We start from the raw sequence: 25,569 nt of genomic DNA on the forward strand, positions 1-25,569 counted from the left end.
GAAGGCCGATGCCTCCGTTGCCCGGCCCTCTACAGAATCCACCCCCCAAACCTCCAGGTATTTCCCTCCTTAGAGCTGGCAACCCTACATTCCCCTCAGTGCCTGTTGGTAGGCAACTAAGCTTGGTCCTGTCACCTACTTTGGCCTTTGGGAGAAAACACATTGGGGCCAGTCCTGATAGGGTTGCCAACTCCAGATGGGAAATTCCTGGAGATTTGAGGGATGGAGCCTGAAGAGGGTGAGGTTTGAGGAGGGGTGGGACCTCAGACAGGTACACTGCCATAGACTCCACCCTCCAAACCAGTCAGTCCCACATAGGGAACAATTGTTGCCAATCTCCAGGTGAGGGCTGGAGAGCACTCAGAATTACAACTGCTCTGCAGAAGGGAGGGCAGAAGTCAGCTGAAGTCAAAGGGGCAGATAATGGTAGGTTGATGGCTAGCTGGGAAGGAGATGGGGTTGCCAACTACATGCTGACAAATTCTTAGGGATTTGAAGGGGTGGAGCCTGGAGAGGGTGGGGTTTGCAGAGGGGTGGGACCTCAGACAGGTAGAATGCCATAGACTCCACCCTCCAAACCAGCCATTTTGTCCTGGGTAACAATTGCTGCCAATCTCCAGGTGAGGGCTACAGATCACTCACAATTACAACTGCTCTTCAGGTAGCAGAGATCAGTTCCTCTGGAGAAAACAGTGGACTCTGTCATTATACCCTGCTGAGGTCACCACAGCAAATTGACACTGTTTGCCCAAAGCCAGAGCACTGCCCCAGAGCCTCTTTCTAGATCCCGTTGTATTGCTTTCACAACGGGCTTTACTGCTAGTATTCATATATATGAGAAGTGGTGGTGGTGGAAAGTACTGTCAAATCACAGCTGACGTATGGAGACCCTGTAGGGTTTTCAAGGCAAGAGATGTTCAGAGATGGTTTTGCCATTACCTGCTTCTGCATGGTGTCCCTGAACTTCCTTAATGGTCTCCCATCCATGGCCAGCCTGCTTAGCAGCCAAGACAAGATCAGGCTAGCCTGGACCATCCAGGTCAGGGCATATAACGAGTAGCTCTCATTAAAAATCAGGTTTTAAATTTAATTTTAAGAGAATACTAGAAATAAGGTCCAAAAAGTGCGGGGGGGGTTATGTTCCCCCCTACCAGAAACGGAAAGAATTAGAAAATTGGGAGGCGGGGGGTCTTATGATACATTTTACATAGAACAATATCAACTATTTCTATTTCTGCTTTTTGCCTATTTTGCCCAACTGGTAGAATATTTCTAAAAAGTTGAAGCAGCTTGCAGCTCTCACTGGATACATGTGCAATTACTGTCTTAATAATGTAAGAAATATTTAATAAATAAAAATATTTCATAAATATATTATACACTATGTTATATACTAAATTATACATAATGGCCTGTACCCAATCACTTTGTGCTCAGAACATGGAGCCACTCTTCTCTGTTTCTGTAGCCCTTTCCAATCTAAAGAGAAAAATTACTCCTAGGGTTGCAGGAATCACATGGGTCAGGAGCTAGAGTGAGAAAGGACAAGGGGAGGGAGTGAAATCGCTTCCTCTTCTGGAAACTCAAGTCTTCCGTGGAAACTAGTAAATTTTGTCCCTTTGTCTCTCCTCAGTCCAACCCACTGACCTAGATAGCTGTTCCTCAGCACAAATGTCACCATCCCAGGAATTATCTTTCCTTAGAGTCAAAAGGCGCTGCAGGGAACATGGGGGAAAACTCCATGTGTCTTTGATTCACAGATGGCTGGATACAGGCCACTCGTTTCATGTTCTTAAAGTTCTGAGATGGGTACAGAATTATTGCTTATGTTTCCATTTTTTTCCAAAGACCCAAGTATTTTCCCCCAAGTATAAAAAATTCCCAGAAATGTAACATCTTTGTCAAGTATTAGAATTCAGACATGGGGAAAGGTGACTCTTCTGTTCAAATTGTGAATTCATGGATCATATGCTGCCTTTGAAGTAGGGCATTATAGGTGCTAATATCTTGCATATCTTATCCCATATGGATGTTAATTAGTTCAACTATACCTCTATAACAGGCATGTCCAACTTCGAACAGGTAGTGATCTATTTTTTCCGGCCCAAAGTGCCAGTGATCTACCACCATGAAAATAGAGTTTCAAATTAGATTTTAACCCACTAAAGTTGGGTTCTACCACCTGCCCTCCCCCATTTATAATGCACCTTCTGTCATTTACTGGTAAGGGGCTGGTGATATACCTCTGACCCTTCCGCGATCTACTGGTAGATCGCGATCTACCTGTTGGACATACCTGCTCTATAACATTATAGTTGAATCTGCTTTTCATGTTCCATATTGCACTTTCCAGCATCAGATTTTTTGTTGATTCTACTTTGGCTATCTATCAGCAGTTGGGACAGGTGCTTACACACTCTGAAAGGATTTTGATTTGATCTTGTTTCAAACTGGCCTCTCTTTGTAACATCCCACTGCTCCTCTAAAGCTTTCTGTTGTTTGCAACCTTTAAAATAAATTTTGACAGCCTTACAGATGTACACTCCTGTGCATCTGATGAAGTGAGCTTCCACTCACAAAAAGTTATGCTGGAACAAATGTTGTTAGCCTCTAAAGTGCCACTGGTCTCCAATTTTATTTTACAACTTCCCAAAGCTGCAAAGATTCCCATTAGGGTGTCAAGACCATGGTCAGAGCAGGGAATTCCCACCTTCTGGTCCCGTTGCCCATGGGAGAAAATTATTTTTAAAAACCACAGCCTTGACTGTGGAATCACATCATTTCCAGTTTTTTTAAAAAAACATGACAAATCAGCTCTAGGAATCACCTAGGAATCAACTCTACAGTTTTACCACAGAGTTTCCAGAGATTCCTATGTCACTTCTGTTTTTCCCCCTGAAATGATATGATGCCACAGCTAGCCACCAATATCAATACCCAGAGCCCTCCCACTGGTTGCCAGGTACTGCCTGATAACTCTAGATTCTCACACCCTCAAAGTACAAATGGAGCGGTGGCGCAGGCTGTTAATGCAGCCTGCCTTAACATCTGGCCGAACATCTGTTCAAGCCCCACCGTGGCCGGAGTGAGCTCCCGGCCTGCGTCCCAGCTCCCGCCCACCCAGTGGTTCAAAAGCCCGTTAAAGGGCGAGTAGATGAATGGGAACCTACCCTTAGTAGGGTAGGGGCACCCCCCTCGTCCGAGGAGTGTGGTGTGTGGCGGCAGCGGCAGCGAAGGAACAACAACAATGGCGGCGACGGCGGTGGTGACAGCGGATCCTGGCGGCAGAGACGAGGCTGCACGGCGGAACATCGAGAGCCAGTGGAGCGATCCCTGGTGGCCTGCGGAGTTCCAACAGAAAGCGGCCGGCGCGAGCAGCAGAAGGTGCGGATGACGTCATCTCCCAGCACGGCGGAGCCTATCGGACGGAGCCAAGGCCGGGAGAGACGAACTCACACACCGAGACGGCTGCCTCGCTGGAGAAGAACTGCACCGGAGAAAGGAGCGTCCTGCCGACCGAAGGAGCCAAGGAAGCCGAAGCCGGAGACCAGAAGGAAGAGCCACCACCACCGGGGTGCTGGGTAGGCTGACCCAACCCCTGAGAATGTGCCCATATTTAGGGATCCATAAAAGTGATTAGCACTACAAAGTTGTAAACTGCCCAGAGACCCCCATTGGGGGGGTTAGGGCGGTATATAAATCTAAGGTTAAATAAAATAAAAAATAAAAATTACATAAATCTAACACTTCATCACACCAGATGGCCTCTCCTACTTTCTTTAAAATCAGGAAATCTTAGCACTACATATTTATTTGTAGTTTCCGCTTTCGTGCTGCTGCTGCTTTTATCTGTTCAGAAGATTACCTTGGGAAACGGATGATCCCTAGGTTAAATTGCCACTATAAAAGCAATGTTCTCCCAATTTTGCGTTGATCTTAAAAGTTCCCTCCATTAAAAAAAAAAGTTCAGAAAGGCAATTAATAAGAGTAGCAAATGTTCACCAGATACCAATCTATTTTCAAGTGTCCCTGAGTAATAGTAATGGGATTGCCTACAAGAAAACCACTCTTCATTTCATACTTTCATTTATATTACAATATCTCTGAACAGAGGCTACTGTGCTCTCCTGGAAAGAAAAAGGAAGTAGATACGCCAGGCTTTTCCCGTAATTATTTTTCAAACCTACTAAGACTCCTGTTCTTCCATACAAAGACAGTGAGCTGAAGTTTGTAGATTTGAAAATCTTCACATATATACAGCCAAGGCCACGGCAAGTCTAGTTACAGCGAATATTACCATCACAACCCTTCAAACCACAAGATGAGATTGCTACCTACGTCAGTCCCCTGGCCAAGAACTTAACACGTCTACAGTTAGAGATCTGAATGCATAGTAGGAAATTGTGAGGACTTTTTTAGTTTGTCCAGTGGAAAAAGTGAACATTAAGGGGGAGCATCCAAAAAAAAAAAAAAAACCCTCTTACAAAATATTTTTGCTTTTGGAGTGAAACTTTTTTTAAGACAAGGTTTTGTTCAAAATGTGTAATATGAAAATTGAATGTAAGACCATCAACAGCATTATATAATGATAATTCTTGTGTATACTGACATACATTCTCAGGAATTTTTGTTTAAATGTGAATAATTCTGGCAACTGTTAATACACTATAATGTCTTTAATGATAATTCATAATTTAAAAGTTCAGTGTTTTCATTGTTATAAAGTTTAATTTGATATCCAAATATGCTGGTAGTCCTACCTATAGCGACTGTATGAGAGCATTTATGTACAAATTATACACTTTCTACTGTCTTCTTCAGAAGTTTTTTTTCTGTCTTCAAGTTTTATTTTCCTGCATCTCATGTGGCAAAACTTAAGATGCATATTCTAAGGTAGCATAGGTTACAGCAGTTTGCAACTCTCTCAAGTACTGGTCTATTTGCAATGTTTTTTTCTTGTAGAAATTTTAAACATTTGTATTTTTTAGTTTCATAAATAGGCCAAAGGGTAGAATTTTGTATGCTCAGTTATAGGTGGACACATTTATGTTGGTCTTGCACCTTGGACATTAATAGACACCTTTCAGTCAAGATGGAAAAGGGCCCTTTCAGAGAACAATGTATTGGATACTCTCCTAGCAGTTTAATTGGAATTGGTTATTTAGAAGTTAAATCTGAAATTAAGCAAAGGACTAAGGATATTGAACTTCAACACCATTTAATTCTTGTCACAAAATATCATCTTTTTTAGGAATAAGAAATTTGTGCCAGCAAACTATTTGGCTAATTTATTGATTCCCCAATACAAGAAAGCTTTCACTCTGGCCCATTTCAATGCAAATGAATCCTAAACTTCTCTATAATAGGCAATTTGGTCACTACAATATCCCAAGAATGTGACCATACCCCAGTAATAACACTGCAACTTGTATACTTCCGGCCCACCCAAACTGGGTGTGTGTGTGTGTGTAATTCAGAGTAATTCAACTCTGGAACGAATTTAGAGATAACTACAAACAGCCTATGCTTCACTGATGCTCTGCCACTGTACTGCTAAATAACATGTCTGCCTCCTTCTGTTCAATTTTCTCTATCCTGTGCCCCCTGTCTATTGTAATGGCAGCAAGACTGGGGGGGGAGCTGAGAGGCACTGGCAAGGCCTAGCACACAAGGGTGCAACTGAATTCATTCTGAGAAAGGAGCCTCTCCCATATGCAGCTTCATCAGGCAGTTCCAGTTTGTCCAGCCTTAGGAAAAGAGGCCTTAGAACGAAGAGACAGCCAACCCAGTGAAAGAGGACCTACCCAGGATGTGTTTGGGGTGGGGGGTTGATTGTCTTTTATTTAAATAATGGTTTTTAAATTGTTTAAAAAAATTCTGTAAGCTTCTATGGGTCCCTTTGGGGAGAAAAGTGCCATAGGAAATGCACAAATAAATTGATGATGATGTGAAAACAATTCTGGCGACCCTTCTGGCTACTGCGCGCTTGACAATTGCTGCCGCATGGAAATCTCCTTCCACACCATTAGTTTCTGGGTGGCATGACAAACTGTGGGAACACTATATAATAGCAAAAATTACAAACTCACTCCATGAGTCCCACATCACTCCAAGTTTGAGAAAACCTGGTTTCCTATTGTCTCCTTTATGCAAATTCAGAATATAATCCCGGCCAACCCGATATTTCACAAATGGCTAACTCCTCAAAACTACCTTTGACACATTGGTCTGGGCCGAGAACCCACCTATAGTGGGTCCCCTAGTTCACCACTATGTCTAGATCTATTATTATAATGCTGTCTGTAGTACAGTGATAAGGTACAGCTCTATTTCATAACGGTACCCAGTGGTTATGTCAACACAGTTTAACCATACTGCCCTACCTAAGGGCTGTGAGCTATTCCACAAATGTACCTACTGCTTATGTCAACACACTCTTATCATACTGTATTGGTTGATGTTCTTGGATGTAAATATATAAAATTTCAATAAAAATATATATAAAAATTACTACAAATAAATACAAAAAGGAAGCCTCCTCCTTATCAGAAAGCTGTGTAGAATAGACAGACTCACTTTACTGTCCCCCTTTATTCATGGGAGTATGTGTACCTTTGTGTACCAATTATGGATGAAAGACTTAGAGGAGAGGCACAGCTCAGTGGAAAAGCCCCTGCTCTGTATGCACAAGGTCCCAGGTTCAATCCCTGGCATCCCCAGTTAAAAGCATCAAGTAGTAGGAGAGATGAAAGGCCTTCATTTTAGACCCTGGAGAACTGCTGTCAGTCAGAAAAGAAAATATTGACCTTGTTAGACCAACGGTCAGACTCAGTAGAAGGTAGCATCATGTATACATGCTTTGGCACATTTGATTAATACCAGTCACCAGTTGAAAGACTAGCAAACACATTTCCTGGATCCTATCCTTTGGTTGTACACAGGGTTAAGTTTTCAGCTTCTGGCCAATTTAGCCAAATGAAAACTTTTATCCAGTTCCAAATGAAAGACAAGTGACAGCTGCATTTCTCACTCTCAGATTCTCAAAACAGTGCAGTACCTTGCAGAATTAAAGGTTTTTACCAGGTCATCTAACATCCGGTTGTTTTTCAGGTCAGGCTCTACAGCTGCCTAGAAAAGGACAGAAAACAGTCAAGAGACTACTCATACATTTTAAGTCTGTCATATTTTCTCTAGAAAAGGCCATGTCTAAAGGAAAAACAAGGCGCTAAAAATGTGAAACTGAACATTTGAGAAGCATTATATAAAGTTAAGGATTTTGTTTTGTTTTTAAAAAGCTATAATCTAGCAAGCTAACATATTCTTACCACTAAGTCATGCACTGATTTAACAGAGCTGAAACTAAGATTTGGAAGAGAACATTCAGCACTTAAGGAAGATAAGAATATTAAGCCACAGAGGGCGGATAGGAGAGAAAACTTAAAGGAAAATGCCAAATTTGGATTAATTACAGAACAAACAGATACAGTTTCTGAAAAGGTCTGGTGCATACAAATTATTCTTTTATAAAACTGATCTGTTTCTTTTGGTTGTCTTATTTGGTGCAAAACTTGTATTGTTTTATTGCTGGTGGAGGTATTCTCATTGTCTTTTAAAAGAAGATAAATGGAAGAAACAAGGTTATTTGCTGCAGACACATATACAAAAGCAGTTTTCAAACCAGCAACATGAGTCAAGGAGAAATGGGGGGCAAGAGATAGATTAGAGCTTGGAGACTTCCAATTTTCAGTAGTTTGTAATTTAATTCACACCTTTAGAAAGAAAGGCTGAAAAACAGCTGTATTTTCACAGTGTTTATCAAAACCCTACCTTTCTCTGACTATCATTTTAAGTGGTAGACTAAACTCCAATGAGCTCGAAGCAATAACTAAAACACAGCATAGTAAACAGGCCTCCATATAATTTATATTTCAATATATTTTCAGCTAGCATGCTTAGCATATCTAATACAAGCTTCATTCAGTGGTTAGGAAACATTGCCCCAGATATTAATGTAAGAGCAACCCTGCAAAACCATACTAATGATCCATCCTCATGCAATTTTATTAAAGAACGAGTGAACAATCTACGAAGACTTACCTGGCAGGGGAGACACCATGATCACCCAGGAAGCTTCCATGGCAGACTGTGGATTTGGGGAACCTGGGTCACTCTAAGCACTACAAAATACTGTCTCTCATCCTTCCATCCTTCGGCAGGAAGAGCAAGTCAATTTCACTCAATGGCATATGGAACTCGTAAACTGCATACAATTATGAGTACTGGTCCACATTACATTTTTGGTACGTACATGAAAAAAAATGTTTTGCATGTGTGACCTGGCCCGTAGAATTCACAAATAAATTCATGTTGAATAACCAAAAAGTCATAAACATCTAAAGCAGCGGTCCCCAACATAGCACCTATGGCAATCACGATGCCACTGCCACCTTTCCTGTTGCCCACCGAGTGTTTGTAAAAAGTGGGCAGGGACAGATGAGGCTTTTCGAGTTTTTTAATGTTTATACTATGATGCAGATGGTGACCTTATGTATTTATTTACCTGTGTAAATAACAGTCATATTCTGAAAACACAGTGGGACTTGATTCTGACAAAAGACAACTGAGCTGCATGGCTAAAATGCTTAATGCACCTAACAGGAACTTCTATTGAAGTCATCGGCTTTTACCAGTTTTAACATATTTTTATCATTGATGTGGAAGTTGATAAAAACGTCACTACAAATTTCATTCACTTTCAAAAATCTTTTCTGTTCCTAAAATCTGGACAGACAACAGATACTTGCAGATTAGGCTTTCTTGGCTACCTCAATAGATATATTTATTTTGTGTGATATTTAAGATATATTTAAACAAAACACCCAGTTAAACAGAGCTTCTTCATCAAGCCTCACTCACTGACATTTTGTGGCTGGCTCTGCCTCCTGTGGCAGCCATTTTCTGGTTGATTCCACCTCCCTATGTGAGAATTCCAAAGGTGCCCACAGGCTGATCAGGGAGACCCCTGATCTTAAAGTGTGTATATTCTGGAACAAGTTTGACATCAATTGTTGTGTGTCAGAAGAAGCTCATTCATCTTCACTTTGCTCCCCCCTTAACCCAAATGGGGCTTTCCTCTGGTTTGCAGAAAAACCCCCATCTGTTTCTCCTCCAATTGTGCAGGTGTTTTAACCCACATTCTATGGTCTGGCTCAGAATTAGATATGATTTTCCCAGTGCTTCACTAGGTGGTCAGAAAGGAATTCTCTATAACCCAGACTTTTTTTAATTATGGTTTTTTTCCCTATTAACTAGACATAGCACCTCTGAAGAGAAGATAATTATTTTTTCCCTATGAAGATTCACAGGAATGATGCTACTGGCACAAATGAGTCCAGTGAGCCTGTCTTTCTAGAGCTAACAACACTGAAACCCAGAAGAAAGACTGAGCATTTTATCTTTCCCCCAGTGCAATCTGTTCTTAAACCATCTCAGCTTAATTGTGCTTCCTGTTCTACAGATACAGCCCAGTCTCACGTCTTCTGTGCTCATACTAAAGAATACCTTAAAGAATCCAGATTAAGTGCAAGGATACAGGCTGTTTACCCCTTTCCCCACCATGCCACTTCCCATCACGCCCTAAGCAGTCCTCACCATGAAATGTAAGTTAAGAGCTAAATGGGATGATTTAGCCTGCAGATTTATGGATGAGGCTGTACATACATTCACACAGACCCACAGATACAGTATTTCTCCAAACTCTTCCTTCTAGAAGCTGCTTTTGCTAGGCAAAAAAACTGAAGGGTGGGGGTGGTGAAAGAGGATTCATACATCATTGGATATGATGCTATCATTTACCGCTTGGATTTTTCCTGTGTGGACAAGAAAATTTAGCCAAAATATTCCTCAAGTGTACTTACACATACCACATAGTTAGCCCTCAGGATAATGCATAAGCTATAAGCTACTAGATAGGCTGGTAGACAGTGCTGGGGAGGAGACAGTGGTCATGGTACACGTTGGCACCAATAATGTGGGGAAATGTAGTCGTGAGGTCCTGGAGGAAAAATTTAGGCTGCTAGGCAGGAGACTCTAGGCCAGGACCTCCAAGGTAGCCTTCTCAGAAGTGCTGCCTGTTCCACACACAGGACCAGGCCAGCTAGACAAATTAGGAGTCTCAATGTGTGGATGAGACAATGGTGTATGGAGGAAGGGTTTAAGTTTGTTAGGCACTGGAATGCTTTTTGGAACAAGCAAGACCTGTACAAAAAAGATGGCCTCCACTTGTCCCAAGAAGGAATCAGGCTGCTGGTACTCAAAATCAAAAAGGTAGCCGTGCAGTTTTTAAATTAAATCTGGGGGGAAAGCCGAAAGGAGATGAAATGTCTCTGGTTTGGGATGCCTCATCTCAAAGAGATGAAGGGGTAGCTGTTACTGTTCTACAGGGAAATGGATTAGGGCTGGCCACTGAGAAGATGACACATCTAGAAGCCACAGGAGGAAGGTTACAGGCCTAATGCATCTGAGATATTATAGATGTTTATATACAAATGCTAGAAGTGTCCAAGGTAGAATGGGGGAGCTGGTATGCTTAGTATCAGAGGAGAACATAGATACTGCAGGAATTTCAGAAACTTGGTGGGATGAGGAAAATCAGTGGGATACAGTGATTCCCAGATATAAACTATATCAGAAGGATAGGGAGGGAAGGGTCAAAGGTAGAGTGGCTTTGTATGTCAGAGAGGGTATACAGTCCTGTAAGACTGAGGATGTAAGAGAAACAAATTCGCTTACAGAAATGCCATGGGTGGAAATACTGTGCCCAAAAAGAAGTTTGTTATCTGAGAGTTTGTTATCACCCACCAGATCAAAGGTTAGAGTATGATTTTAAAATAGCACAAGAATTAAGGAAAGCAGCTAGACAAAAATAACTGTGTCATAATAGGTGATTTGAACTACCACACATTGATTGGGTAAATACGTGTTCAAGTCAGGAGAAAGAAATTGGGCTTCTAGATACACTCAATGACTGTGCCATGGAGCAGATGGTCACAGAGCCTATCAGGGGAGAGGTGATCCTCGCCTTGGTTCTAAGTAATGCTCAAGACCAGGTGAGAGACGTAAATGTGATAGCACTAGTTGGGAACAGTGACCATAATATTATTAATTCTACATTTATATAAGTAGGAATTTGCCCCAAAAGACCAACACAACCACTTTTTAACTTTAGAAGGGGTAACTTCTCTCAAATGAGGGGGCTTGTGAAGAAGAAACTAAAAGGAAAGGTAAGGAGGGTCAAATCCCTTTGGGAAGCATGGAGACTATTTAAAACTACAATCCTAGAAACTCAGGTTAGGAAAGGTATACATACGTACAAAAAAAGGCCTGCATGGTTAACTAACAAAGTAACGGAAGCAGGAAAAGGTAATAATGATTCTTTAAGTGGTGGAAGACTAGTCTAAGTGAGGTAAATAAAAGGCAGCACAGGCTGTGGCAAATAAAATGCAAGTCGGTGATCAAACAGGCAAAAAGGGACTATAAGGAACATATTGGAAAACAATGAACATTTCTTCAAATACATTAGAAGCAAGAAACCAGCCAGGGAGGCAGTGGAGCCCTTGAATGACCAAGGGGTCAAAGGATTACTAAAGGATGATTAGTAAATGGCAGAGAAACTAAATTCATTTTTCGCCTCTGTCTTCATTGTGGAAGATGGGAGGTCTTTGCCCACTCCAGAATCACTGATTTCAGGAGGGGTGTTGAAAAACCTGAGTCAGATTGAGGTGATGAGAGAGGAGGTCCTATGCCTAACGGACAAATTAAAAACTGATAGATCACCAGATGGCATACAGCCAAGAATTCTGAAGAACTCAAATTTGAACTTGTGGATCTCCTGATAAAAATTTATCATTAATATCTGCCTTCATTCCTGAGGACTGGAAGGTAGCCAATATAGCCTCCATCTTTAAAAAACGGCTCCAGAGGAGATCTGGGAAATTACAGGCCAGTCAGTCTAACATCAACACTGGGTAAGTTGGTGGAATCTGTTATTAAAGACAGAATTAGTAGACACATTGATGAACAAAAGAGAATCAGCATGGATTCTGTAAAGGAAGATCTTATCTTACTAACCTGTAAGATTCTTTGAGGGGGTGAACAAACATGTGGACAAGGGTGGCACAATAGATGTTGTTTACCTAGACTTCCAGAAAGCTTTTGATACAGTTCCTCATCAAAGGCTCCTAAGTAATCTCCATAGTCATGGGATAAGGGGACAAGTCCTCTTGTGGATTAAAAACTGGTTAATCAATAGGAAACAGAGACTGACTATAAATGGGTGGTAAGCAGTGGGGTACTGAAGGTCTCAGCACTGGGTCCAGTGCTTTTTAACTTGTTCATTAATAATTTGGAGTTGGGAGTAAGCAGTGAAGTGGCTAAGTCTGCAAATTACACTAAGTTGTAAAGGATGGTGAGAACCAGGGAGGATTGCGAGGCTCTCGAGAGCAATCGGTTGAGGCTGGGCAAGTGGGTGCCAATGTGGCAAATGAGGTTCAACATGGGCAAGTGCAAATTAATGCACATTGGAGCCAAAAATCCTAACTATAAATACATGTTGACAGGCTCTGACCTGGAGAGATATCTTGGAGTCATGGTACATAACTCACTAAAAATGGGAGCCTGGTATGCAACAGCAATAAAAAAAGGCAAATGCTATGCTGGGGTTTATTAGGAAATCAGCCAGTATCATAATGCCCCTGTATAAATCGATGGTGCGGCCTCATTTGGAATGCTGTGTACAGTTCTGGTCACTGCACCTCAAAAAAAATATTATAGCACTGGAAAAAGTGCAGAAAAGGGCAACTAAAATGATTAAAGGACTAGAACACTTTCCCTATGAAGAAAGGTTAAAGAGTTTAGGGCTCTTTAGTTTGGAGAAATGACAACTGAGGGGTGACACGATAGAGTTTTATAAAATTATGCACGGGACAGAGAAGGTAGAGAAAGAAGTACCTTTATCCCTTTCTCACAATACAAGAACTCGTGAGCACACAATGAAATTAATGAGCAGTAGGCTTAGAACAGATAAAAGGAAGTACTTCTTCACCCAATTAAGAGAAGGAGAGCTAGGTTGCTAGAAAAGGAAAGGGAAATGAAGGCAACCCTAAGAAAGAGGCCTGAAGCCATGTTCCAGGGATATCTGAGGAGGGAAAAACAGATAATAGCATGCTGAAGAGAACTACTATTTAATGTTCCACCTAGGGAGCCAAAATTCCATTCCTGGATTATAGCAGAATAAATTTCAGGTAATTCCAATGAACTCTAAACTTGCAGAACTGAGAAAAAGGTAGCCTGGACATTTCCCAAACAGGGCAGAATGTGACAGGCAATAACACTTACCACACAACACGTAGGACACTGAGCTTTATAGGACAGGGTCTTGCGTATGCAGAGAGAACAATCTGGAGGAAACATATGACATAATTAGCAGGGTGGGCTATTTGCTAAAAGTACAAACACTATAGTTTGATTTTCCAGCTGCTAAAACCTGAGGCATAAATTGCAGCAATGATTGCCATTTTCCTCTGCATGATGATTTTTTTCCTTCAGCTCATCATTTTAATGGTGATCAAATATTTTCCACAGAGCAGCTAACACCGCAGGGCTGAGGAGGAGAAGGGAGTCTTACAAATAGGATGACAATTTTTCACAAGCAACAGAAACATACCTAGAGTATCATAATTACCACTGCATGACATGAAATCCAGCAGAAAGTACTGTTTTGCTGGTTACATTCCTTGATTATGCCAGCAACATGTCCAGAGCAACCATTTCCTCAGCAACACCATCAAAATTCCTTCAAACCATTCCAGTGATGTTCTTCAACGACAATTCAGAGAAAACATACAGAATACAAGCACCATTAGGAAGCTTTGCCACCTATGCTGAGAAGACTGCCCGCTTGAGGGGTAAATGCACTGCTGCAGCTTGGCTTTTTTAAAGGGACACTTTTTCCCCCTCTGCGGCAGAAAACGCCTGTTTCCGGTGGGGCAGGGAAACCCAAGCCTTTTTTTTTGGGGGGGGGGAGAAGCAGCACACTTGCAAGCCCCAGCTGCTTTGCTCTGAAGGCTTGCGGGCGGGGGCTGTCTGGGGGGGGGGGGTTTGGGGGCTTAGGGAACCATCTGCCTTGGGGGAGAGGAGCTTCTCAGACAGTCGTTTCTACACAAAAAAAAACTGTTTGCAAATGCACCCTTTTTTTATTCCGTCTTAAAGCACTCCTTCCCTGGTACCAAAAAACACAGAGATTTGCCATTTCTCTCAGTTTCGAAATCATAAGTTTGCAGCAAGCAAACCCCGAGCCATTTCTCTTTTAGGTTCCCCCACCCTCCCGCTATACAAAAAAACAACAGTAGCCATCTTCCCCAGCCTCCTTCTCCAATAGCCACTTCACACAACCCTAACTCCTCCTCTTTCTCCATTTTCCATTTGATGGCTGCCCAGCCAATAGGGAGAAAGCTGGAGGAGGACAGGACTTCCAGGGTGGGGATGGAGGGAGGTGGGACTTCTGGCTATGGGGGGATGGGAACCCTGACATTTCTGATTTTGACAGGTGATGCCCCCTATATCCTCCTAATGATTGCTTATCCAAAACTGTTCAGTAAATATCAGACCTTGCTACTGGGAAGTTCCAACCACCTCAGTATGTTGGATGGTCTGAAAGAGCCAATTCCTATTACCTTCCTTAGTATTTCTGCATATGTACACAGAGGCCCAAACACAGATTCATTAATTTTACAATTATTCCCCTCCCTTGCATTTGAGCTCATATACGACTCTCCTAGCTTCAAGTAAACCAATGCATTTGAAATGCTTTACTCTTGTTTAGAAATCATGAATTATGAGACTGGAAGCTTGATGTAAATCAGTGTTTGAAATTGGCTTTTGGTGATATAAATTATGATTTAAATAATTTAAATTATGATTTAGATCACTGGTTTAGATCACTTTGACTTAAAAATCAATCCACCCTGCATCCAAGCAAGCATAGTAAGAAATAATCATAATTTCTCCATTCATTTATGAGCTTGCCAACCAGTTAATATTTTGTAGGATGCCAGCCATTTATCATGTAGTTGTTAACTCCGTATCTTAACACTAAAACGAAAGGAAAGTAGTTTAATTCTGCACCTAATCCATTTATATCGCTCTTAATGATGAAGCAGAGAAATAGAGCCATTTATTTTCAATTCAACAACTACACTGCTGATCAATTAAGAAGTCTCTTAATAAATGTTACATAACACAATTTTCCATATATGGAAATCTATATTAATTTTCTAGCTGCATGAATATGAATAAGTTTAATTGATCAGCACAGCTATTACACCTGCCCCCCAGTACCAAGACATTTTAGAATGTGTCACAACTGATTTATGCCCTGTTCATTATTCATGTCCAGAGGAACTGAAAGGAATCCAGAAATAAAACACTGGAACAGAACCAAGAGAACAATCTTTAGCACTAGGCCTCATTTATATTTACAATGACAATGAAGTAAATTTCTGCCTTCAAAACTGTAGCTGCAAAAATAATTACAGGACTCAACTGAAATACCAAATCGGAATTGTTAAAGACTCAGCTAGTACCATTACAGAAACAGCTGCTATATTATGTACCAGAAGAAAGAAACTAGAAGATCCTCCAAGAAACGGGAAAGCGAAGTGATAATAGTACACTGGTGTTTTCCTTCACTTTCACAGTGTATGTCTGTCAGGTTTTCTTTGTCATTCTGCATTCCCATTGCTTTCACTGTGCATGTGCATGTACATCGGGGGAGGGGGGTGTCTGAATTTTTCCTCCCTTCAGCGATCAGTTCACTGTTTGCTGTTTGCCCGAGTTTTCTGAGAGTGGTTTTGTGCCAGTATTTCCCCTTGCTTTGATTCCAAACTGAAGGAAATTCAAAAGCATACAGATTCCCTCAAACTCCCCCCCACTTTCCAGCCCCTCAGAGGACACTTAACCACCCACATTGAGGTCATTCTTTCCACTCCTTATTGGTCAGTTTCACATGCTGGGCAGGGGGTCGCCAGCTGCACAACACATGCTGGGCAAATCCCATTTTTCCCTTACTTTGGGCAAGTGGTTGTGTGTTACAATCCAATTTTTTAAAGAACCCTCCTGGTGGAAGGAGTTTACTTTGCTTTTTTTTCCTCACTTTTTTTTGCTAAGCACTTTGGAAAAATAAAAGTGCCAGCGCTAGTGAGGGAGGGGGAGAAACCATCCTCCTCTCCTGAAGTTAAAGAAAAAGACTTGGAAGCGGTGGACAGAGAAGAAGAAAAAGAGACAGTTTTGCAAAAAATAAAACCAGCCCACCTTCTTCCTGTGTGGCTGGGAGGGGGGCACCAGAAAGAAAGGACAAGAGAACCTGGGTTGTGCATTTCTGTGTGTGGTGTGAAATTGACCAGGAGAGACTGGGGGGTAACTGAAATGAAGGGTCTTTCAGAGTAAGAAAGAAGAAAGGAAGAGTGCCGGTGGGTGGGTGTGGCTGGTGGGCTGCAAGGTTGGAGGGGAAAGAGAGAGACAAGGAAGAGAGTGGGGGAGAGAGAAGGTGGGGGGGGAATGCAAAGTTTTGAGGCAAATTTTTCCAGGCAATCGTTGGATGGACTGGAGGACGTGGCAAAGCCAGTTTGCAAAGAAAGAGGCAATGGGAGAGAGAGAAAGAGGCATGAGTGGTTGGAAAAGGCCAGTTCAAAGTTGATGGGCACAGGAGAGCTCACAGGAGGTGTGGCACGCCCAGCAACTGCTGCCAGGGGGGGAAGCTGCCTGGATGGGGGGCGGGGAGTCTAATTGGAACCACATGAAGAAAGGATGTCAGAGCCAGGCTGGAACAGCGAGGCCAGAGTGGAGAGCTGCACAGAAGGAGAGGGAAAGTGGAGGAGGTGTGGGGTGCGCAGAAGGCACGTGGGAAGCGTGTATTTGTGTGGCTGGAGGGAGGGGAGAGGAGATGCGACAGCTGAGGCCACCCCCCAGTTGATCAGGGAAGGTGAGCTTGCTAACGGAGGCAGGACATGCTGGCCGTGGGGGGTGGGATGTCAATGCACAGCAACCCACAAGCAAGACTGACATGTTAGGGAGCCGTGCAAGAATCAAGAGAGCTGAGACAGGGTTCCTTTCAGTTCCCTTTCATTCAACGAACTAATACTAAAAGGCATGTACAAAACCTGAACCACAAGGATTTAAATGGAAGGTGCTTGCTGGATGCTACTGCGTAGCTGCGATAGGACAATTGTGTAAAAAATTTTAAACCTTTGCACACCACCATCCACATGTTACAAGTGATGTTCCCAAGCCAATTAAGAAAACCTGCAGATTTTGGTTGCAGCTGTAGAATACATTCACAAAAATACACAGGAGAAAAAAGAATGGTGCATACAGCAGGCAAACAAATCCAAAGTCAAGCTTAGAGGCTTCACTGCTGGGATTTTCCAGAGTAAGCTGTCAGTGCATAATGGACCTTATTGACTAAAGGACACCCGAAACTATGCTGTGATACTAACAAATTTTTAACAAATCTTACCAACTGTTATTTTTGACAGAACAAAGGTTGACTTCCCCATAAATAGAACCTGTCACAGTCATTATATAAATTTATGATAAACCCAAATTTAGAAAACTGTGGACAGCTCTGTTGATCCCATCTCAAAAAGGCTATTATAAAGCAACAAAAACTAAGGGGGAAAGGATAACTCTGAACTGGATACTGAGGAGAATTCAGGCTGATTTCAGCCATAACTGAGAACAGTCGAGTACTGACAGTTTCTGAATTCAGCCATGACTGAGAGCAGTTTAACACAGAAAGGAGAACTGGGAGAAAGTTGGCAAGGAAGTTTGGGAAGTAGGCAAAGACTCCCAATTGGGCCAAAGAAAGGGGATAGATTTTCTAGAGAGAGAGAAGAAAATTCCCTACTCAGACAAACAGGGAGTTAGCTCTGAAGAGTGCAGAGGTCCCTGGTCTGGTGTGGTTAGAAACTGACTTTAGAGACCTTAAGAGTCAGTTAAAAACTCAAGACGAAGACTGATGTTTCAAAAGAAGGGGTTTGGGTACTGGAAAGATCTTCTGGAAACTGGAAAGAGTCTGGAAACTGGAAAGAGTCAGAGAATACTTAAAGGAAGTGTACTGGAGTGTTTGGGGAAAACACTAGAAAAAAAGTCACTCAACATAAAGATCTAAGTAACTGTGAACAGCTTAAGATAAGAAACTCTCATTAGCCTGAAACATAAGAACTAAAGTCTGTGTATTATATTATATTACCTCAGAAATTTCAACCCCTGATTTCACCTGACCATTTCCCTCTATGTTAAATAAAATATTTTGTTATTTTTGAATTTCAAAACACCTTAAATGCCATTCAAGTTGTTTAAGTTAAAGCGGTCTCCTGATCTTTCCCTCAGGTTCCTGGGCCAAAATATCATTCTGTGACTGGGTGGGACAACCAGAGTTCTTCAGCAAAGAAGAAAACGCATTACTAGGGTAGCTCAGTCAGGAAACGGAAATGAAAACAGAGGGAAAATCTTGCTTCTGAGGGAGGGAAGTAGATGGGGCCATCATAACAGCCTACAAGTATACAAGACACTAACCAGAAAGGCTGTGTACTCATGCATAATTACTTATGGTTAATCACACTGGGTTTACTTCCAGGCAAAATTACATAGGACTAGGATACACATATAGCCCCCATCCACATAGCCATTTGCCTCATTAAAACAGGGTTCCAAATAATTCTACTGTGGCTCCAGAATGACACTGTTATAGCAAATGTCACATCTTCTGTCAAAGCAGATGTAGCATTACATTACACGGAAACTTGGCCAAGGGACCATGGGAAAGAAGAGGCTACATTACAAAGACATTCACATACTTACACCCATGGCCACCCATGACTTCTCATACTGAAGGGGCTCTTTCTCCCTGCCCCCTTCTCCCCTCCACACAATGCAATGCATTATTGCTTTTTACAGTTCTCTTTCACCACTTCTCCCACTGTCATTTTCAAAACTGTGAGTTCCAGACCTTAGCTGTCGTCTCAAAGCCACATCATTAGTGGAAATCAACATCTATTGAACCCAGTGGTAGTTGCTTCTCAGTACATGTGGTATGGAAGGAAAACATGAAAATCACATCAGGGCATAAGAGGAAAGAGTAGACCCTTAGGACACTGGGACTACACTGTATAGTTCAGTAACCACAATCTGGATGTACTGGAAACCTATACACTAATTAAAAGACTGTGGTGTAGTGGTCTCCTAGCAACTCTCTGTGCCTCCACTTATAGAAAGATTTCAAAAGCCACCCAAGCTGAGTTTCTGGCAATCATCATGCCAGTCTCAAAACTTGGGGAGAGAGTAATTTGTCATCTGAATTTTCTTTGTCCTTAGGAGTCCTCATCACCCCTAGATTTTCAAATGCCTAGTTTTCAGATTTGAGGAGGACAAATTAAAAAAAAAACTAGCATAAAGAACTCACTGACGATGTATATATGTACATCATAATTTATTATTTCTGTTAGATAAGATGAATTGAATAGGGAAAAATGAATTCATTTGGGATATTTTATTGTATTTAGCAATGGATTTTAACCGTAAGCCACACTGTGACTGAGAAGTGTAATTTTAAAAAATCAAACCCATAAATAAAAATGAGACAAAACTCTGTACTTACAATTATGTGAACACTGGGGGATGATCATTGCAATATTGAAGTAATCAAAGCATATCCCACATCGCAACAAGTTGTCCACTTCCTGAAATAACATTTGAAAGCTTATTTTCATAAATATAGTGCAAATAAATTCTGGTCTAGAATAAGGGAAGTTTTAAAGAAGCACTTACACATGAAGGGGGGTAAAGACCCAAATAATTTAATGTAATTATTGCCATTTCTATAATTACTTAATAAGCATACAGGCAAAATGTTATAATATTCGAACACATGATCAGCTCATGGAGGAAAAATCCAATTTATATCTCATTTGTCTCTCAGACTGGGACCCAGAGTATGGCTTTCCTGCCTCTCCCTTCCTGTCCCTTGGTGATGGTTCAGATCCTTGTAGTAGGTATGGTATTTGTCACAGGAACTACAGCAGGTATGAGGAAGTCAACTGATATTCCACACACAAAGCCCTTGTACAAGCATTAGCACCTTTCCACTCACGCAATGGTGGGTTGGGATCCAAGCCAATATGCAGAAAAACATTAAAGAGAAATATCATTTGAGTTCTGATTCTTGCTTTACAAGAGTAAAAAAGACAAGCAGGAAACAACAGGAGCCACTAAAACATTTTGCACATATGAACTAGGCTTATTTACTTATTTATTTATTTTTACCCCCACCCTCCCCGCCGGGGCAGGCTCAGGGTGGCTTACACAAGATAGCAATAAATAAAACAACAATATTAATCTCAATATAAAAACACACAAAATAGTTATTAAAAACAATTTACATAGCAATAGCGGTACAGCTGTGGTAAAGTGCATATGAAAACATACATTCAGTGGTAAGTTCCACTATCGGCGGGCTCAGGCTGGAAATAATATTGGCACAGGGCATAGGTAGTGAAATGCAGCTCCTTATCTAAATGCCTGGTGGAAAAGCTCCGTTTTCACGACCCTGCAGAACTGTGAAAGGTCCCGCAGGGCCCTGATCCTCTGGAAGCTCATTCCACCAAGTTGGAGCTGCCACAGAAAAAGTCCTGGTCCTGGTCGATGCCAGCCTGGCATCCTTAGAGACAGGGAGGGCCAGACGATTTTGCGACCCTGACCGTACTGCTCTCTGGGGAACATGTGGGGAAAGGCAGGTAGGTAGATCCCTGACCATAAAGGGCTTTAAAGGTAAGCACCAGCACCTTGAAGCGAATTCGGTATGCTATAGGTAGCCAGTGCAGTGCTTTCAGCACAGGCTGGATGTGCTCCCGCATGGGGAATCCCATCAACAGCCTGGCTGCCACATTCTGCACCAGCTGAAGCTTCCAGATTTGTGTCAAGGGCAACCCCATGTAGAGAGTGTTACAGTAGTCTAATCTCGAGGTGACCGTAGCATGGATCACTGTTGCCAAGTCGTTGTGTTCAAGGAAGGGAACCAACTGCCTTATCAGCCGAAGATGGTAAAAGGCTGACTTAGCAGTGGCTGCTACCTGGGCCTCCATCATTAGAGAAGCATCCAGGAGCACTTCCAGACTCCTTACCTCCAACGCTGGCACCAGTGGCACCCCACTGAAGGATGGGAGTGGGATCCCTAACCCCAGTCCGCCCTGACTTAGGCACAGGACCTCCGTCTTCGTCAGATTCAATTTCAGTCTGCTCAGTCTAAGCCAGTCAGCCACGGCCTGCAACGCCAAGTCCAGATCTCCCGGGCTAGAGTCTCACTGGCCGCCCAACAACAGATAGAGCTGGGTGTCATCTGCATACTGGTGACAACCCAACCCATGCCTCCGGGCAATCTGCTGAATAGCATCAGGGAAAGTACCACTCCTTGTGGCACTCTGCAGACTACCGGGTGCCTTCAGGACATCTGTTCCCCTAGTGCCACCTTTCATCCCCAACCTTGTAGGAACTAAAGAGAGCCACTGCAAGGCAGACCCTTGAATCCCAACATTGGGTTCAGGATACCAGAAAAACCATCTTCATGGGTATTACCAGCTCATGCTCCAAGGTCCGTCAAGGAGGCTCTGCTCAAGGAACCCACAGTGGCCGAAGTACTCTAACGGGAACCCACAAATAAGACATTCTCAACAACTGGAATTCTCTCCTCTGTATCTGCTTGTGCTCCTTATACTACACACTTTCCAACATCAATTAGACTTTTATTCCAGTAGGCCTTTTAAAATTTATTCCCCACCATAGTTCCATCTAGCTCATGATTTTATACATGGATCCCTTTATTTTCTTAATTCTCAAGATGGCCCCATTCATGGATACTTAACACCAGAGTTAGAGGCCATGGACAGACAAGACAGCTCTTCCTACAAACCTGAAAAAAGCCCCACAATTGCAGAAAAATTTGAAACTATATACATTGAGGGGGTTAAAACCCAACAAAATGGTAGAAGCAGCACCTATAGCTTTAAGAAAGGAATGCCTTTAGTGGCTATTGCTAGGCAACCACAACAGTACTGCCAACCTTCCAGCCTGGGTTTTGGTCAGTAAAATGCAGGGGAAGGACCCTTTCTAGGACCATTTTGGCCTTTGAGGGAAGAATCACTGTGACCAGTCCTGGCAGCAACTACTGGGCAACTTGATAGTACATGACCTGCATGACTCACACAGACCCAGTTACTTGCTACTGCTTAACAGCAGCCCCCCCCCCCACCGCATGGTACAGTGGTTCGAGTTCCAGACTAGAATCTGGGAGACCCAGGTTCAAATTCCTATTCTGCCATAGAAGCTCACTGGGTGACCTTGGGCCAGCTACATATTTTCAGTGTAAGGTGCTTTTCATCATGGTTGTGAAGATAAAATGAAGAAGAGAATGCTGTAAGCTGCTTTGGGTCCACATTGTGAAGAAAGGTATGGTATAAATAAAGTAATAAATTATAAATATAGCTGAAGATGTAAAGGTAAAAGTAAAGGTTCCCTTGCTCGAAAGCCAGTCGAATCCGACTCTAGGGTTGCGATGCTCATCTCCGTTTCAAAGTCAAAGAGCCAGCGCTGTCCAAAGACATTTCCGTGGTCATGTGGCCGGCATGACTAAACACCAAGGCGTACGGAACGCTGTTACCTTCCCACCAAAGCGGTACTTATTTATCTACTTGCAATTTCTTGCTTTCGAACTGCTATGTTGGCAGCAGCTGGAACTAGAGACGGGAGCTCACTCCATCATGCGGCACACCCGGGTCTCGAACTGCTGAACTACTAACCTTCCACAGCCTGCAGTTCAGCGTCTTAACCACTTGAGCCACCGCAGCTCCTAGCTGAAGATGGGGGGCAGATAAAAGTTAGGGTGCTGGATGGCTGACAAGGAGTGAAGGAGGCAAGCAAAGGGGTGAGGATCTGGGGGTGGGAAAAGAGGAAATAATCTGGGGAAGGGGATACAGGGTAAAGTGAAGTGACCTCCACAAGTCCTTGAAGGTTCCATACCATACAACTGGGCCTAGCCCAGCAGCCAGCCCCCCACAACATGGCCTTAGTTTTCCCAGGTAGAGACTGAAGGGGGGGGGGAGATGAACATATGCCTTACACTAAATCAGACCACTGGTCAAAATCAGTATTGTCTACTCAGACTGGCAGCGCCACTCCAGGCTACAGTCTTTTACATTCTCTGCTATATGATGCTTAACTAAAGATCCTGGGGATTGAACCTGGAACCTACTGCATGCCCAGCAGAGGCTCTATCACTGAACCACAGCCCCTCCCCAGCTGCTTGCTATTGTCTAATAGCAGCCACTTCACAATAGCCAAGATTGCATAGAGGAGAATGTCAGGCTAGGATCTGGGAGACCCTAGTCTGTATCCCCACTCTGCCATGGAAGCTTGCTGGCAGTGCCATGCAACTGGGACCCAGTTCAGCCAGCACCATACAGCTGGGCCCAGCAACTGCCACCACACAACTTGGCCAGAGTTTTCCTAGACAGAGGCTGCCAGGGGGGGGAAAGACCGGGGGGGGGAGTAAAGATAGGTTGCTGGTAAGTGGAAAGGAAAGAAGGAAGCAGGAAAAGAGGAGAGGCTGTGGAGGCTTTCAGGAAAGGGACAGAGAAAATAATGGGGGAGGTGAAAATGAGATGCCCCCCCCCCAACAAGTCCTTGCAGGTCCCAAGCTTGTTATTTTCTGCATTTTAAACTGATGGAAGCCTCTTCAAGCATTGTTAAGTGTAAAGGTGGCATATAAATGTGCTAAATACATAAATACAATAAACTGCAGAAGCGGACTGAGACAGTTACCCACACACTGCAGCTCAAAGTGCAATCCTATGCAGAATTAGTCCAGGTCATTAGAGTTACAAGCACCATCACCATATGTGCTGAGTACCAGAGGATTTACTTTTAATGTAGTAAATCCCAGGCTCAATCCCTGGCATCTGCAGTTAGACAGATGAAGCAGTAGGTGATGTGAAAGACCTTTGTCTAAAGCCCTGGACACTAGACAACATTGACTTTGGTAGATCGATGGTCAATATAAGGCAGCTTTGTGTGTTTATTTTCTTAGAATGGCTATACAGTTTAGAAAAGTGAAGAGATAGAGATGCTAGTTTACCACTTAGCTAGATGATAACCACTTCTCTACAAGTTTCACCACAGATCACAAAAAATGGCATGAGGAGATGGAGTTAAATCCTCTGTCACTGACATTATGAACCCAGTCCATATTGATTTTAAAGGGGGATTACACAGATTCACTGAGAATAGGCCCATGACAACTAAAGGCAACCCCCATATCCAAGGCAGTAACCCTCTGAATAAAAGTGCTGAGGGACAGCAACAGGAGGAGGCTCTGACTTCCATGCCCCGTTACAGGTCAGACATCTGGTCCGTTACTATTTGAAACAGGAAGGTGGACGAGATGGACCACTGGTCTGATCCAACATATGACCATTCCTCATGGTCAAATGACACACCTGGTGCTTCAATCGAGAACTCCTGCATTAGGTATCCTTACCAAGGTCCGATTCTCAAATGGCTTTTGAAGATGATGTCATATTGTCTTGTGTAGGCACCCAGATATTTTACATACTTTTCATTAATTCAGTGCAGACGTATATGCACACCCCAAGTATAGCACCCGCTAGAAGCTGCATGCTCTGTGTACTGAACAAATGTAAGCATTTTCTATTGCCTAATACTCAGAATTATGATTTCCTCAATTATCAAAACCCCGATTTTGGAACAGGAGTCTCGTGGCACCTTCAAAATTACCTAGTTTTTCATTCTACCATACAGTCCACAAAAATGTATGCTAGAATAAAAGCTTCAGGACGCCACAAGAGACCTGTTTATTTCGCTGCCACCAGACTAACTTACCTACCGCTTGGGAATCTTTCCCAATTCGGGGACAGTTTTATAACAAGAAAGGCAGCGCAGATTAAGGACACAGCTGTCAGGAAAATGTACAATTGAATGTTATGTATTTGCCTACAACGTGAACCTCTCCGAAGCTGATGGCTCCCCACCCCCAACGGCAGGCTGCTTTCCGCCTCTGAAAGGGACGATCCTCTCTACTTACTTTCAGTGGGGCGAGATGCTCAGGCCACTGGGAGTCATCCAAGGCAAGAGACATGGCCTCCCCTCACCCTGAAGAAGCCGATACCTGAAATTTTTGCCTGCCAGACTCGAAATCGCCCGCGCTGCCTTTCCTGGAACTAGCGGGAATGCACAAGACACACCTCCGTTTCCGGGTGTGTCGCTGAATGTGTCGGGAAATGTAGTTTTCTTTGAAACAGAGTAGCCCTCTGCTTCATGGAGTTTCTCTGCATAAAAAATCAATAGCTTTATAGACGAACGACAAGGTGCGACTCAGCTCTTATGGGGGAGAAAAAGTCCGTCTCGTTCCTCCTCGGAAGCTATCCAGTTGCCCGCGGACTTATC

The 25,569-nt window shown here is 42.9% G+C and overlaps 1 protein-coding gene across 1 annotated transcript in view; it reads right to left on the reverse strand.

Annotated features, from left to right (window-relative positions):
* The window catches only part of RAD18 (RAD18, E3 ubiquitin protein ligase), a 176,060-nt gene extending 150,721 nt beyond the window's left edge, over window positions 1–25,339 (reverse strand). Inside the window, exons 1-4 of the mRNA XM_015415566.1 lie at window positions 25,208–25,339; window positions 19,715–19,796; window positions 13,396–13,457; window positions 7,058–7,128 (exon numbers count right to left, since the gene is read on the reverse strand). Coding sequence (XP_015271052.1) covers window positions 7,058–7,128; window positions 13,396–13,457; window positions 19,715–19,796; window positions 25,208–25,261 — 269 coding nt within the window. The 5' untranslated portion in view covers window positions 25,262–25,339. The remainder of the gene's footprint in view (window positions 1–7,057; window positions 7,129–13,395; window positions 13,458–19,714; window positions 19,797–25,207) is intronic.
* Between the last annotated feature and the right edge of the window lie 230 nt (window positions 25,340–25,569).

The sequence above is a fragment of the Gekko japonicus genome, unplaced genomic scaffold (genome assembly GCF_001447785.1).
Source record: "Gekko japonicus isolate JY-2015 unplaced genomic scaffold, Gekko_japonicus_V1.1 scaffold2100, whole genome shotgun sequence".
In the NCBI taxonomy this organism is placed as follows: domain Eukaryota; kingdom Metazoa; phylum Chordata; class Lepidosauria; order Squamata; family Gekkonidae; genus Gekko; species Gekko japonicus.